This window comes from Pseudophryne corroboree, chromosome 1 (assembly GCF_028390025.1).
Source record: "Pseudophryne corroboree isolate aPseCor3 chromosome 1, aPseCor3.hap2, whole genome shotgun sequence".
Classification (NCBI taxonomy): Eukaryota; Metazoa; Chordata; class Amphibia; order Anura; family Myobatrachidae; genus Pseudophryne; species Pseudophryne corroboree.
In genome coordinates, this window is record NC_086444.1 from 326,391,859 (window position 1) to 326,409,726 (window position 17,868).

At 42.1% G+C, this 17,868-nt stretch overlaps 1 protein-coding gene across 2 annotated transcripts in view; it reads left to right on the top strand.

Annotated features, from left to right (window-relative positions):
• Nucleotides 1-17,868, top strand: part of TMEM132C (transmembrane protein 132C) — a 716,061-nt gene that overhangs the window by 611,089 nt on the left and 87,104 nt on the right. For both annotated transcript variants that reach the window (XM_063964604.1, XM_063964603.1), the window contains one exon: nt 662-845. In XM_063964604.1, coding sequence (XP_063820674.1) covers nt 662-845 — 184 coding nt within the window. The remainder of the gene's footprint in view (nt 1-661; nt 846-17,868) is intronic.

Genomic DNA, 17,868 nt, shown 5'->3' on the forward strand with positions numbered 1-17,868 from the left:
ACTAACTCAAATGCGTATGTCCTCAGACCTTCAATGCAACACAAATTGACATCTGTGGCAGAGGTGCTTGGCTAGCTGGATTACTTCTTAACTTGAATGTCTGTTTTACCGTTATCAAAGGCAGTGCACCAAACACAAACCTGTTTCCATTACATGACATTATCACCATACATCTCAACAAGTTGACAATGAATTTCAGCTGCTGATTTGCCCTTTAGACACAGAAATCTACGCACCTCAATGTTTGACCTTGTTTCCGTCATCTTACACCTGCCATCCTACAACTGATGTTGGGAAAGTAACAGTCTAATGATCGTGAGGGGAAACAGTGGTCTACCTGCTTAGGCCTGATGGGAAATTAGAATGAAATAGAGAACATTACACATGTAAGAGGTCTTGTTACCTTACCTATTGTATGTTTTATTTGCAACTTTAGAAGATAAACTTTAGTAGTTAGATAAACTGTTGAATATCATCCTTAAAATTTACAAATGTACTTGTAATGCAATGACAAAAAAACAACAACAATGTTTCAACATGGTATTTTTCTAATGTCGGAGCCACTGTCATCATATGTGAGGTCAATGTTGCATATATTATAGACCTTTTTTCAACTGCAATGAACAGATCAATTCATAAAGTTTCTCTTTCTGTTTCCTAGAAGTAACAACCTGTTCACAGAGGTTGTACAGATGAACTTTGAGATAACCAGTTTCAGCAGCCTTTCTGGTACACAGCCCATCTCCTGGCAATTGGAGTATCTCGGAAAGGTGACGACTGATATTGTTCTGTCTGAAGTCTTCATTAGCCAGAAAGATATTTTAGGAATTGTACCTCTCTCCATGGTAAGGCCATTATATTGCATCCACTTTTTTCTATGACTACTAGTCAGAATGTTCTTTATATTAGAATATACACAAAAAAAATCCAGGTAAAACTACACACACATCAGGCAAAGGATGAAGATAACAAATAACTTCTAAGTAATGGTACCTTATGACCCACACAAGACACTTAAAATAATTTGAGCATAGTGTTATAAGTGATGATGACATCTCTAGTATGCACACTGATAACTCTGCATAAGACACACATTTTAATCAGCCTAAGTGATCAATTCATTAATCACCTATTTGTTGTTATTATCCATTTATCCCCTTTAACACTGATGTAATGAGGTATGTGCTCTTCACATACAGTGCATCTGGAAAGCATTCACAGCGCTTCACTTTTTCCACATTTTGTTATGTTACAGCCGTATTTCAAACTGGAATAAATTAATTTTTTCCCCTCAAAATTCTACACACAATACACCATAACAACGTGAATTTTTTTTTGTGTGCAAATTTATTAAAAATAAAAAACTAAGAAATTACATGTACATAAGTATTCACAGCCTTTGCCATGAAGCTCAAAATTGAGTTCAGGTGCATCCGGTTTCCACTGATCATCCTTGAGATGTTCCTGCAGCTTAATTGGAGTCCACCTGTGGTAAAATCAGTTGATTGGACATGATTTGGTAAGGTACACATCTGTATAAGGTTCCACACTTGACAGTGCATGCCTGAGCACAAACCAAGCATGAAATCAAAGGAATTGTCTGTAGACCTCCGAGACAGGATTGTCTCAAGGCACAAATCTGGGGAAGAAAAATATTGGCTGCTTTAAAGGTCCCAATGAGCACAGTGGCCACCATCATCCATAAATGGAAGAAGTTCGGAACCAACAGGACTCTTCCCAGAGCTGGCTGGCTGTCTAAACTGAGCGATCGGGGAGAAGGGCTCTAGTCAGGGAGGTAACCAAGAACCCGATAATCACTCTTTCAGAGCTACAGCATTCCTCTGTGGAGAGAGGAGAACCTTCTAGAAGGACAACCATCTCTGCAGCAATCCACCAAACAGGCCTGTATGGTAGAGTGGCCAGACGGAAGCCACTCCTTAGTAAAAAGCACATGGCAGCCACCTTGAGTTTGCCAAAATGCACCTGAAGGACTCTCAGACTGTGAGAAACAAAATTCTCTGGTCTGATGAGACAAAGATTGAACTCTTTGGTGTGAATGCCAGGCGTCATGTTTGGTGGAAACCAGGCACTGCTCATCACCAGGCCAATACCATTCCTATAGTGAAGCATGGTGGTGGCAGCATCATGCTGTGGGGATGTGTTTCAGCGACAGGAACTGGGAGACTAGTCAGGATAGAGGGAAAAATGAATGCAGCAATGTACAGAGACATCCTGGATGAAAACCTGCTCCAGAGTGCTCTTGACATCAGACTGGGGCGATGGTTCATCTTTCAGCAGGACAACGACCCTAAGCACACAGCCAATATATAAAAGGAGTGGCTTCAGGACAACTCTGTGTATGTCCTTGAGTGGCCCAGCCAGAGCCCAGACTTGAATCCGATGGAACATCTCTGGATAGATCTGAAAATGGCTGTGCACCGACTCCTCCCTTCCAACCTGATGGAGCTTGAGAGGTGCTGCAAAGAGGAATGGGCGAAACTGCCCAAAAGATAGGTGTGCCAAGGTGTGTCATATTCAAAAAGACTTGAGGCTGTAATTGCTGCTAAAGGTGCATCAACAAAGTATTGAGCAAAGGCTGTGAATACTTATGTACAAGTGATTTCTTAGTTTTTTTATTTTTAATACATTTGCAAAAATCTCAAAGACACTTTTTTCACATTGTCATTATGGGGTATTGTGTGTAGAATTTTGAGGGAAAAAAGGAATTTATTCCAGTTTGTAATAAGGCTGCAACATAACAAAATGTGGAGAAAGTGAAGCGCTGTGAATACTTTCCAGATACACTGTACATGATACCTCTTGGTCTGGTTTCATTTTGCTCGCTCAGATCCTTTTTCTCCTCTCTCTGTATGTGGCCCATTGCAAATGCAAATGTAATGACCAGTTCAGTAGCTGAGCTGTAGAACTTCAATAGAAGGAATGTGCACTAGATCATCTCTTTATGAAATCACACATCTTTATTTACTCCAGCACTTGCTCCTAATAACCATTTATGACAGTGGTTTAGAGGTTTACATCCTGTAAGACCTGACACTTAACTCATCTTGGCCCCACGACCACTACTCTGTCTTTCTCTCTGTACTTGGTCTCCCTAAGTCTAGGCAGACAACTTGATTCACAGGTGCCTGTACTCTTAACCCTTCATTCTGATAACCTGCAACTGTTGTTTCTCAGCAAGTCAGCCCAGCAATGTCGGTTAAAGTCTGTGTGCTAATGCTCTTAGCGCGCTAATTCAGTTGCACACTAGAGTGCCTATAGTTCAACATAGTCATTTTCTAATGTGGGATCCTTCTGCATTATATGTGGGCTCAATGTTGTATGTGTAGATTTATACAGTAGCTGATTTCTCTTTGCACCTCCATAAACTGAGCAGAAATCAGCCTCTGATGACATTTCACATGAGGCCATTTCAAAAGCATTCAGCGGCACTAGATATAAATTGAATCAGCTTCTTGGGCTTCACTCAGCTCCGCGTGGCGTTCAGTAAAACCGAGGGCATCCCTCTCAGATCTCAGGCTTTCTTGTCTACCTCCTGCAGTTTTGGTGTCAGCCAGTGCTCTGTCTGCATTACCAACAAGGTCAACACTATTTTCATTAGATTGAACCTGAATGGGTCACTTAACATGTCTAGACATCAGCATTCAAAGTGAGTGGAACAGGCGACATAAGGACTGTTAGATATTTAACTCATGAAAACACAGAATGACCAACCCACCTGCACAATCCCGTTTTGAAGCTGGTATTTTTATGCTGTGGAATTTCATCAAAGCACATTTGACACCCTCAAGCCCTGGTTTGTGGAAGCCAACCACATTGCTGCTGTTTACTAAGCAATGGTCTTCCTTGGGGGTGTGGGAAACATTAACAGGCATACTGAATAATTGGAAGATGGATGATTTTGTGTAAATCAGGAGTGATCTCTCCTCTCTACTCAAGCACAAAGAGGCAGGATTATTCAGTATTTGGCCAGCGTAACACATTGTGCAGCTTTATACAGGAGGATAAAAATGCTAAGGTGAAATTATCCTGCTTGCTGGAGCTTGCATTTTGAAAAGAAAGAGACATGCAGACACAAGGCAGATCTGAAACAATAGACCATTACTGTATACATGAATGGTGGTCTAAATTGTCAATTGCTGAAGAACACCAAGCTGATTTCTGTCTAAGCACAAAATAAACTGCTTGTGCAGGAGTAGATATCACCAGAAGATAAACAAGATTAGGGAAACAACTAGGCTATAACTGTATTTGATTGCCATTCTCTACTTATGTGATTCTAACATAAAGTGGTTTGTTTTCAGGGACTGCATAAAGCTCTGAAAGTCTGATAGATCAAGTAATAGCAATATAGCATAGAGGAGCAACACCGGCAGACATCATTTAGGAGTCAGGTATAGAGAAACGCTGCTCTTTTTTCCAGCATCTCTGGAAGGCTGTTACAAATAATTATTTCAGTAAGGTACTGTATATTGAGTATAGTTACCAAATTGCAGCACCATTTCATATCCTATTGTACTTGAGAATCCCAGTAAAATATTTTCCTCTGAAGACACCTAGATGTGTTATTTAACTCTGATCTATCAATTTACTTAGGTAAATGCATCTTATTTGTATATACCAAGAATAGGGGCTATTCAGTTTAGGGTGGCTAATGATACATGCCTCTTAGGGCAATGGTTCCAGTGGCACTCGCATGGGTTGTGGATCATTATATCTACACTAAAAAGGACTACAGTCAATAGGTTGACCACTAATGTTCGACATGCATTAGGTTGACATGGAATAGGTAGACAATAGAAAAGTTTGACACGGAAATGGTCGACACAAAAAAGGCCAACACAAATTTTTTGTTGTTGTTTTCTTGTTTTTATTCACTTTTCTGCCACAAAAAAAGCCCCATTACTGTACAGCGTCCCCTTGCATGGCTCCATTCGCTTGCCATGCTTCGGGCAACTTTGCTATTCCCAATCGTAGTCCACGTAGATTAAGTATGTAAAACTTTTTAAAAACATTGTGTCGACCATATGTGTGTCGACCATTGTCATGTCAACCTTTTGAACCTGGTGGCCTTTTGAACCTGTCGGCCTTTTACATGCCAACCTTTTGACCATGTCGACCTTTTGACCCTGGTAACCGAATGATGCCAACCAGTAGCGTTCGACCTATTGACTGTACACCTTTTTAGTGTAGATCAATAGACCAGATACTCCCAGGGGAATTTATGATTATCGATTCAAATTATTTGCATCTGTGCCATCCCGAATTACCGGGTCCTGACATGGGAACGGAACAGACAGGTGACACTCCAGGTGACTGGTAATATATTATTCTAAATAGGGGTCCTGAGTGATCTTTTACCAGTCATCTGGAGTGCCACCAATTTGTTCTTCAATATATATACTACACATAAATTATATATATATATATATATATATATATGGCTATGGAGAGGATCGGCACTCCCACTAACATAAGAAATGAGCACCGGTGCTCGCTCAGAACAATTGCTTACACACACGAAAAGGAGGAAGCGGCACTCGGTGTCTTAAACAGGTAAAACGTGTATTTCAACAACACATCTCGTGATCCGACGTTTCGGGGCTCACATGCCCCTTTGTCAAGGTGTACAACAAGAATAAAAGTGCATAACATACCTTTATAGTGTGGAGAGAATCCCCATGGGTGTGCGTGGAAGGCGCCAAACGACCTCGGAGTCCAGCACTAACTAGTGACGTCATCTTGGAGACAAAGGGGCATGTGATTCCCGAAACGTCGGATCACGAGATGTGTTGTTGAAATACACATTTTACCTGTTTAAGACGCCGAGTGCCGCTTCCTCCTTTTCGTGTGTGTATATAAATAAATATATATATATATATATATATATATATATATACACAAAATCTGGCACTCATTGAGGACAGCGCGACCTCAAAATAGCTTGCTGGTGTGCCTTCCTCAGGGTGATGATCCCAAATGCATAGCAGAACAAAAGAGGCGGCACTCCCAGACTTGTAAATGTGAAAAGCTTTAGTCAACGTTTCGGGGGGGTCTCACCCCATCATCAGGATAACATGTGTGATACATAGTAAACAAATTTATACTCACCGTCCGTCCGTTCTCCCGCCCGTCACCGGCCGCTGACGTCAGCGGAAGCAGGAAACACACGGGACCTGCGCCGGGAGGGTCTGGGGGAAACCAACAGATCACAGATGAGTCACCATAGACAAACAATTCAGTGCAGGGAAAACCACACTACGATGCGAGGACACCCCGCAATTAAACAGTGAAAAAACAACAAACATGTGCATAGAGACTACATCAAATTAAAAGCAACCTACCAGGCAACATTATATATAGAAAAAACATGAGAAAGACATGCAGGCATAATGACACCAGCAGCGTACATTTGCAGAGAGCGCTAGCAATCAGATTTAAAATTTAAAGCAAACATGTCTAGCATAAAACACATCTCTAACTGCAACTGCTTTAAATAAAGTAAAGACTACACTGCGGTGTAATAACTGAAATCACTAGTCAATACAGAAGCTGGACACTGTATCCACAACAGGCCATAACAAGCTAAAAGAAGAAGCAACATAGTTTATAAGAAGGCAGATAAACTAAGTGACTCATTCAACCCCTTCGGGCTAACAGTATCAAGAGTAAATATCCACCAAGCCTCTAATTGGAGGAGTTTATTGGCCCGATCTCCTCTACGTAAGGCACCAGGGACCTGTGCGATCATTCTGTAACGCAGAGCTGACATACTGTGTCTAGCCTGCGCAAAATGTCTTGCTACAGCTTGATCACTGGTACCCACCAACAGTGCTGCCCTGATCGCCGTCCGATGCTGAGCAATTCTTTCTTTGAATTGTCTCTCTTTCTTGCCCACGGAGTGCAAACCACATGGGCAAGACAGAAGATAGACAACAAACGTAGACGTGCACGACAAGGCAGATTTGATCACAAACTGTTTACCTGAATAGGGATGGCTGAACTTGTCACCCGTAATCAAAGCACTGCACGTGGTGCACCCTGTGCACCTGTAACATCCACCCTTTCTAGACAAAAAATGTTGCTTAGGAGGTCCCATCCCGGTAATATCTGTGCGTACTACCAGATCTTTAATATTGGGTCCACTAGTGAAACTAGGAAGAAGACGTGTATTGTGCAATGAGGGTAATTCAGGTTCAGAACTAATAATAGGCCAGAGTTGTTTGGCCTTTTTGCAGATTAATTTGCTTTTACTGGTGTATCTGTTAACCCACGGAAACATATGTGTTGTGGAAGATTTAAGTACTTTTTCTTTAATTAAATCCTGTCGGGAAAAAGACAAAGCCCTACTCTTAGCTTGTGACAGTAACCTTTGTGGGTAACCCCTTGCCAAAATTTTTTTAGCAATATTATCCACCTGTATCTCTCTATCAATAGGATCACTGGCAATGCGACAGGCTCTTACAAATTGCGAAAAGGGGAGACTATCTCTAGTGGCCTGCGTGTGAAAACTGTTGTAACTGAGCAGAGTATTGCGATCAGTGGGTTTGACGTACAGGCTGGTTTTCAGCTGTTGGTCAACCACACTGATGTCCACATCTAAAAAATGGACCCTATTACAGCAAATGTTGGCTGTAAGTTTAGCTGGACTAGCGGAAGAGTTATGTTGATGAATAATATCTTCTAAATGTCCAGCCTCACCCGTCCAAAACAGCAAGATATCATCAATATAACGATAGTATTTGAAGACAAAAGGCCTGATGCTGGGATCTGCAAAAAACAATTTGTCCTCAACTTCGTGCATAAAGGAATTTGCATATGAGGGGGCCACTCGGCTCCCCATTGCATTACCCGCTTGTTGGAGAAAAAAGCTGTCATCAAATAAGAAGTAATTATGTCTTAATGTGAATTCTAATAATTTAATAAAGAAACCCACATCAGGACCCGTATATACCTCACTGCTGGAAATTAATTGGTGCACCGCTGCCAATCCCTGGTCGTGCGGTATGCACGTGTATAAACTAGTTACGTCTATACTCGCCATAACCAGATCTTTAGGTAATACAGTAATTTCAGCAAAGTTTCTTAAATTTTAAATCTCTGATTGCTAGCGCTCTCTGCAAATGTACGCTGCTGGTGTCATTATGCCTATATGTCTTTCTCATGTTTTTTCTATATATAATGTTGCCTGGTAGGTTGCTTTTAATTTGATGTTGTCTCTATGCACATGTTTGCTGTTTTTTCACTGTTTAATTGCGGGGTGTCCTCGCATCGTAGTGTGGTTTTTCCTGCACTGAATTGTTTGTATATGTGTTGCTATGGTGACTCATCTGTGATCTGTTGGTTTCCCCCAGACCCTCCCGGCGCAGGTCCCGTGTGTTTCCTGCTTCCGCTGACGTCAGCGACCGGAAGCCGGAAGTAGATGGACAGGTCCCGGGGCAGCGGCCGGTGACGGGCGGGAGAACGGACGGACGGTGAGTATAAATTTGTTTAGTATGTATCACACATGTTATCCTGATGATGGGGTAAGACCCCCCGAAACGTTGACTAAAGCTTTTCACATTTACAAGTCTGGGAGTGCCGCCTCTTTTGTTCTGATATATATATATATATATATATCCCTGTGTTTGCCCCTGGGTTCACTGTGAATTTGTAGCCATTGTTGCAGTATCTCCAGGCTGTCATAGATAACTGAGATGTAGCCAGGGTTACTGTATCCCCAGGCTGTCATTGATAGCTGAGCTCTAGCCATAGTTACAGTTTTCACAGGCTGTTATTGATAGCTTAACTCCAGCCATAGCTACAGTGTCCCTAGGCTGTCATTGATCGCTGAGCTCCAGTCATGGGGATTTTCTCAGGAGTGTAAACCTAAAAGAACTTTTTCATCAGCATATTCTGCCCCTTACAGCACAATGGGGAAGGGCGGGTAAATTCTGCTTAAAATCATTCTGTTGTGGGCAGGACCAAACTAAATAACATCAGGATCAGATAGCGCTGAGCTATGTTTACATTCTCATTGGAGGAAGGGACTTTTGTTCCTCTACAGCACTGGTTCTCAAATTCAGTCCTCAGGACCCCACACAGTTCATGATTTCCAGGTCACCTTTGGATTTTTAAAATGTTCCAGTTGGTGATACATAGTGCACCTGCCGGGTGACCTGGAAAATGTGAACTTTGTGGAGTTCTGAGGACCGAGTTTGAGAACCACCAGTGATTACATAGTGGGGGCATATTAACTTGAGGAGTCCTATGAGGACATAATATACGGGGCATTACTGTTTGGGCCTATTATAAAGTGGAGTACTACTCTGGGGGGGCATAACATTAACTGCGGCAATACTGTGGAGACATATATTAACAGGGGCACTAGGGCACTACTGTGGGGGAATATTATCAGTTGAAGGCGGAGATGCTCTAAAAAGTCTCACACAGGGTGGCATGTTAGGAGGTGGCCTAAACCACTATCTGCGCAAGTATAGACCCTGTCATCGGAGCCAGCTCAGTGGGTCCTAGGGGTGATTAAGCACCCCTTAATAACATATCATAGCATATGGTGTGGGGACCCCAATTAATTTCTTTTGTCTCCCATGGTCTCTGGTCACATGATCTCATTGTGGGGATGATTCTGTGCTTGATGGGTCTGCTGTACAGATGCAAATAGTGAGTTTCAGCACACAGCACATGCACAGATTCCGATGTACACATTCTGGCATATGTCCATTCTATTCTGAGTAGGACAGAACTTAGCTGGATCTGTCTTTTTGTAAAATAGGATGGTTTTGGGTGGGATCTGGGCATCCACAATGTGATCACATGGAGTTGTTGGATGTGTCGTGGGCATGTAGCTATTATTCCGTGCTGTTCTGAGTCGCGCGCACGGAGAAGGATACCCATGTCTCTTGCAGCTAGCATGGCACCGCTACTAAAAATGACAGTTGCAGCAGTGGACAGAAAAACAGTGGGAGGAGCAGCTTTCCGCTTGAAGCCGCAGGGATCCTCACATTAGCACTATATGAAACCGTCACTAGCATAATATACAGTATTAACTTAGAGTTCCGCAGGAACAGGCAAAAACAGCCACATTGCATCCCACTGAGAATCAGCCCTTGATTGTGATTGCCTCCAGCATGTGAGGTCTTGATGGAAAAAGTTTTAGAACTGCTGCATTATGGTGATGTGCTTTGTGCTATAGTCAGTAACAAACCCTATTATTATTTTTCTATAAACCTGAAAGAGTCAGCATTTCCTCAAAGTAATTTGATAAATCTTCCTACGTTATGCTCCTCAATTTCAACCCTTCTTCCGACAAATTAGGATTCAGAGACCCTTTTAAGACGCAAGCTGATGTCCTGCAGTATTTGACATTGCTTTCATATATCCAATACCTTCCACTACTGCTAAATTCAGTCCATTTGTATCCATTAGTTTTGCTATGACATCCCTCTAGCTATACTTTGCTGCACATAACAAAATACAGGAGAATCAATTATTTGCTAGTACATTACAGTCGGTTGCAGAATCATCTCTAAAGGGTGGTTTGGGGAGTTACATGGTTTAAGGTATTTATGTCTTTTGAAAATATTCTAACAGGATGAAATTGTATTAAAGTTCTTTCATTAATCCCACATGTTCCATTCTTATTTTATATGCCAACGCACCACTGTGTCTGACAACAATTTGCTCCAGCCAAAAAGTCTCATGGAAGGAAAAAGAGGAGACTTCAGCACTTTCCCTTCCGTGCAATCTGGAGATGTGCAATTACTCTTTTCATTGTTAAGTTCGGGTGATTACTTGAATTTAATGTTGCTCATGATACAGTATACATAGTGCACATCTGGAGACTGTAACTGTAATTAAAATAATTAATTTTGCACACAAGATCATCCAATACAAGATGGTCTGTTTGCCATTTAGCCAAACAACATGAATCACAATAGCGTTTTGTTATAAAAGATATATTTCTTGGTTTCTTCATAGGACATAACCAAGGGGTCTTTTAAAGTCAGGGGAACCAGTTAGACAAGTAATCCTACTCTAACTTTAATGGCAGTCTACCCAATCAGATTCCCCTGACTGTTAATAAATGGATGACCATTTTCTCAAAAAGCGGTAGTTAGAAATATGGTGGTCTCACCGAATGGGACCCTCATGATTCTATTAGCTGGCAGGAGTAGAGGACAGGGTTTCAAATGGCTGTCTGTCTGTAAAAATGCAGTAGCTTTGTATTATGATAATTCCAATAGGAGCATGTAATGCTGCGTCCATTAAGTGTGCACCCAGTTTGACCTGCAGAAATCCCCTTGCCCTGCACTGATTTATTCCTTGTTAAGTTGTAAGCAGATGTTTGCAGCTATATTGCCAGCAACCATGGGAATTGTAGAGTTTTTTGTTGTTTTAATCTTGTCAACAGTGATCCTATATATATTATATTACAGAGGCTTAATAGCAACCTACCAAGACTTTGGGGGTAATTCCAAGTTGATCGCAGCAGGAAATTTTTTAGCAGTTGGGCAAAACCATGTGCACTGCAGGTGTGGCAGATATAACATTTGCAGAGAGCGTTAGATTTGGGTGGGTTATTTTATTTCTGTGCTGGGTAAATACTGGCTGCTTTATTGTTACACTGCAAATTAGATTGCAGATTGAACACACCACACCCAAATCTAACTCTCTCTGCACATGTTATATCTGCCTCCCCTGCAGTGCACATGGGCCCTCATTGCACACGCTAAGCCGCCGCCTACTGGGAGTGAATCTTAGCTTATCAAAATTACGAACGAAAGATTCGCAATATGTGCAGTTTCTGAGTAGCTCGAGACTTACTCTTCCAGTGCGATCAGTTCAGTGCTTGTCGTTCCTGGTTTGACGTCACAAACACACCCAGCGTTAGCTCAGACACTCCTCCGTTTCTCCAGCCACTCCCGCGTTTTTCCCAGAAACGGTAGCGTTTTTTCACACACTCCCATAAAACGGCCAGTTTCCACCCAGAAACACCCACTTCCTGTCAATCACATTACGAACACCAGAACGAAGAAAAAACCTCGTAATGCCGTGAGTAAAATACCTAACTGCATAGCAAATTTACTTGGCGCAGTCGCACTGTGGACATTGCGCATGCGCATTAGCGACTAATCGCTCCATTGCGAAAAAAAAATAACGAGCGAACAACTCGGAATGACCCCCATGGTTTTGCCCAATTGCTAACAGAATTCCTGCTGCGATCAACTTGGAATTACCCCCTTTATGTGAACTCTTGATTATGCATATGGAAATGGTCTCTATAAATCATTTATGGAAGAGGCTGTGTGACGCTTGTTGTTTAGTGTTATGGGCTAAAGCAAGTGTCTCTGTTAATGGGAGATTCATTGCATGACCTTTCCAAGAATTACTTTGGTGTTTTTTTTTCTCCCTCCTACATTCTGCTTACCACACATTATTGCAGTCTGTGATCTCCAGTGCATATCTCCCTCATTTAATCGCTCTCTTGTTAAGATGAATTCATTGTTAAATCTACAGTGGCTTCATTAAGAATCTGTTTACTTTCACCATATGGTAACTGCTCCGTGGTAGAGTGGAGACAGGTTCTGCTATGCTGTGCAGCATATTGCCATAGTGAGCACACAAATATTCAGCAAATAATTACTCTATTTAAAGGAGCATTTACTCTGACGACAGCATATGCTGACTAGCTCTGTTTTACATTTTTCTTATTTCACCATGGCTGAACAGCAAGGTGACCTATTGGTTTCAGCTGGATTGTTTTAAAACCTCTGGACCTACTGTACAGTACTTCTTTAACCTATTGTTTGGAAATTTTTAAATACATCAATTCCATTTTTCATTTGTGTGCATTACCCTAAGACTGTAAATAGTGTTTTGCTAGCACGTCTTCCAACAACTTCAATATTTGCAATCAAAGGATATGCAGGAGCACCAAAATGGGTGTGGTTTGGGTAGATTTGTCTGTGTATTGGTTGATCAGAGGCATGAAATGTCTGTGAAATGTTGGTATATATGGATTAGTATGTATTGTCACTCATGGGCATAGATATGGTGTGTGCAGGGGCTGCTATTGCTCTGGGGCTCAGAGGCTTATGTGTTCACTTGCATCCAAGTCATATAGTTGTCTAGCAATATGAATTTGGGCACTACAGTGTGGCATAATGTAAACTGTGCTGCATAATGTGAACTGTGCACACTGTGCTGCATAATGTGAACTGTGCACACTTTGTGGTATAATGTGTACTGTGCACACTGTGCTGCATAATGTAAACTGTGCACACTGCTGCATAATGTGAACTGTGCACACTTTGTGGTATAATGTGAACTGTGCACACTGTGCTGTATAATGTGAACTGTGCACACTGTGCTGTATAATGTGAACTGTGCACACTTTGTGGTATAATGTGTACTGTGCACACTGTGCTGCATAATGTAAACTGTGCACACTGCTGCATAATGTGAACTGTGCACACTTTGTGGTATAATGTGAACTGTGCACACTGTACTGTATAATGTGAACTGTGCACACTGTGCTGTATAATGTGAACTGTGCACACTTTGTGGTATAATGTGAACTGTGCACACTTTGTGGTATAATGTGAACTGTGCACACTGTGCTGTATAATGTGAACTGTGCACACTTTGTGGTATAATGTGAACTGTGCACACTTTGTGGTATAATGTGAACTGTGCACACTTTGTGGTATAATGTGAACTGTGCACACTTTGTGGTATAATGTAAACTGTGCACACTGTGCTGTATAATGTAAACTGTGCACACTTTGTGGTATAATGTAAACTGTGCACACTGTGGGCCTTATTCAGGTTGCATTGCAATCAACCAACATTTTCAAGAAAGGGGCACTCTGTGCAATGCGCAGGTTCCATACTGCGAGTACAAGAGCAGTTCATGCGATTGGATCGCATCAACTGCGAATGCCTCTGCCTGATTGACAGGCAGAGGCGTTTGTGGGGCAAGCACGGCAGGCGGCAACCGATCGTTTTGCGGCAACATCAGGGAAATGTGCTGGAAGTTTTTTCGGGGGGGGGGGGGGGAGGGGTTCTGCGTATCGTTACACGCAGCTGCTTCAATCAAAAAAATGGCGGTGGGATTCCTGATGTCTCAGCCAAGCTGCACCCGCAGGAGGTATCCACAGTTTCTGCGACCATGCTGTAAGTGCAGTGTGATCGCAATTACAGCGTGATCACAGTGGGTGGGCGGTGGGTTGCATGCTGGGCAGCCTTGCCCTGCAATGAGTGGCCCCAGCATGCGATTGCAAGGAATGCAGATTCTGCTAAAGAGCACAATCTGCAATACTTACTGAATAAGGTCTTGTGTGACATAATGTGAACTGTGCACATTTTTTGACATAGGCCCCCATTTATCAAGCCCTTATAGAGTGATAAATAGCACAGTGATAAAGTACCAGCCACTCAGCTCCTAACTGACATGTTACAGACTGTGTTTAATAAATGGCAGTTAGGAGCTGATTGGTTGGTACTTTATCACTGTGCTATTTATCACTCTCCATGGCTTGATAAACCTGGGCCATAATGTGAACTGTGCACACTGTGTGACATAATGTGAACTAGGGGCACTTTGTAGCATATGTGAACTTATAGCACAGTGTGACATAATGTGAATTGGGGTTACTGTGTGTCACAATGCTAAATAGGGCACTACTATGCACAGAAGATGTACTAGGGCACTACTATGGGGCATGAAATAATCCAGGGCACTTCTATGGTTCATAAAATGAACAACAGCTGCAGAGAGAGATGTCTCTCTAAAATACTGAGACAGTAGGATCAATAACAGTATGCAAAAATAAAAAGTCTAAAACTAATTATATAATAATTCTGAAGCCATGATCAGTTTTTCACAATCACCTATTTCTCAGACTACAAAGTATTGGAAAACTTCAGACCCTAAAAGGTGTTATAGAGGGCTCTTCATAGATACTGTATCAGAATACCAACAGCGAGATCCAATGCTCAGCATTCTGATGGTAAGTACTGGCCTTGGAATTAGGGTTAGGCACGGGAGGGGGGGGGGGGTTGGGGCGTTAGTTATAGGCTGCAGAGGGGGAGATTAGGGTTAGGCTATGGAGAGGTGGAGGTTAGGGTTAGGCTGCGGGAGGGAAGGGTTAGAGCTAGGATAAATATACTGCAATCTGTTGGCATTCTGACCGTCAGGATCCTGCTGTCAGTATTCTGACTGCCAGGATTTCATACCCAACCCCTTCAGACCAGGGTAATTTTTCTCCTGTGCTGTTTCCAAGTGTTGTTTTCAAGTGAGCCGGCATCCAAGCCCAGAGCCGACTCAATATTTCTACATGGCGCTACTTAACACCTTAGAGATATATTTAACATACACAAATGGATTTTTGCTTACACATTTGAGATGTGCTTCATACGCTTAAGCGGGGGAGGACTGTGCTGATTGAGGACCAAGGAATTGGGACTGCTGCTTGGGATCGTTGGGGACACCGGAGTGACCGGGACTTTGGGTGATTATACCCCACGCTTTCACCTTACAGTTGCCTATTCCCTGAGAATCTCTTCAACACATGTTACATGTTTTGTTTTATTCTGTGTTTAGGCTCATTAATAAGAAGATCCTATGAAGCCAGTCCATCAATAAGGATTCCCGATTGCCGTTGGGGTCCTGATATGCTTGTTATTTTCCACTCTATGTGAGTGGGACCAATAAAAACAAGAAAAAGATTTTTATATCCAACAGTTTTGCACTATGTTTGTTTGTTTCTTTTAATTTTAGTGTTCGGATTTATACCTTTCATTGATCTGTATGAAGCACATCTCAAATGTGTAAGCAAATATCCATTTGTGTATGCTAAATATATCTCTAAGGCAGTGTTTTTCAAACTTTTTTGAATCACGGCACCCTAGAATATCAGAATTTATTTCACGGCACCCCTAGGCCACAAATTTCTTATTGAGAAATTTACAAAGAAATATTACATTAAGTAGATCGCGTTTATATATCATCCTTAGGGTCAGTTGTGTGGTAAAGGAACAAGATTTGCTTCTGTTTGGCCACATATTTTATGACTGGCAGGCACCAGCACTGGTTTTGCCTATTATATTGACCATGAATAATTTGAATTGGTCCTGGACCACCAACCCAGTGCACCCCTACAAGTGTCCCGAGGCACCCCAGGGAGCCACGGCCACAGTTTGGGAACCTCTGCTCTAAGGTGTTCAGTAGCGCCACGTGGAAATATTGATTGTATATTACTTGTTATTGGAATCACGGTGAAGGGTTCTTATATTTTCCAAGGGCTGCTGGGAGTATTTGAGCGCACCCAGTGATTTCTATTGTCGCTATTTTCCAGAGCCGACTCAGCTTGATAGTGGCGATTTGTGGGGACCAGGAGGTGCTGGTGGGCGGGCAGCTGTGGATTAAATTGTCTAACAGGTCATTTAAGTGCGTGCCATCTCCTGCTGATGCCCACTTTACTGTCCTGTCAGACAGTTTCATCTGCGGCTACCGCCCACCCGCCAGCGCCTCTCAGTCCTGAATGACTGATACCTGGTTGATGTGATTCCTGGCACCTGCTGCTCTGCCTGTTATCCTGGGGCTGGCTTACAGCCATGACTGGAAGTATAGTGAGCTGTCATCTATCTATCTGTATATATACAGTATGTATGTATATGGAAAAGTAACAGGCAGCACTCGGCAGACTGATTTGTATGTTAAAAGCACGCCCTTTAGTCCTACGTTTCAGGCTTGCGCTCATCGTTGGGGACAGTTATGTTCCTTAATTTGTGTAATTTTGTCTAATTTTGGACAAAAATAAGCTCTGCTGCACTTTGACCAAATCACAACAAATTTGAAAAAACCCACCAAGAGCCAGCTAGTCACAACCACAATCTTATAGTATTGTCCACTTCTTATTGGCCATACTTTTTTAGGGTACCTAAAATTCAGTATACTCCTGTCAAAATAAGAACTACAGTGGGCTGTGCACAGGGCCATTGAGAGTGGCCACAGGGTACAGAGGGGTGTTGCCAATCCGGGGATGCTTGGCCATGACCCCTCTTAAATAATGCCTCCTGCATATCACACAGCCCAGCCCAAAGCAGCCGCCACCTATGAGGAGAGACTTCATCCTGAGCACACACGCCCCCCACCCTCACATCCCCTCCTTCCACTGCTGTACAGGGGTACCAGGCTCCAACAACAATCCCAGGTAATTAGTTAGCTGCTCCCCCCCCCCCTTTTTGGCACCAGTAGATGTGCCTCCTTACTTGTTTGCCAAATGCGACAACAAATTTTGTAAATATGTATTACTTGATATATATGTTAGGTACTCTGTAGTTGGGATGCCAGTAGTGTCTGAGTTAGGTCTTCTCAGAGGATGTCACTAGTCCCAGTAGAAAAAAATGAGTTACTCAAATAGGACAAGATCCAAAAATAATGTTTATTTTTCAGGAAGGAGTGATAAGAATATGAGAACTGTTTAACTTCAACTTCACAACATTTTTTGTTCATAAATTGGTAAGAGATATTATTAATTCATCATTGATTCCGCTAGTGGTAAAAGGTATGCATTAATTTCTGCAAGCAAAATATAGTGATAAACTGATATATTATACTGTATTAGTAATTCAATTGCCTCTATTCCACTAGTTCTGTTTCCTCATTAATTCATTATTAGTACTAATTTGCAGTTGACCGAGTATCATTTTATTATTAAATAACTTGTGAAAATAAAGTGACAAAGGGCAATACTTTCAATCGGGAGTTTGTTGTTAAAGTCTTAACATATTTCATGCATTGCTTTTCCGTATAGGTGGAAATATGAGTCAGGAGCAAAGTGCACT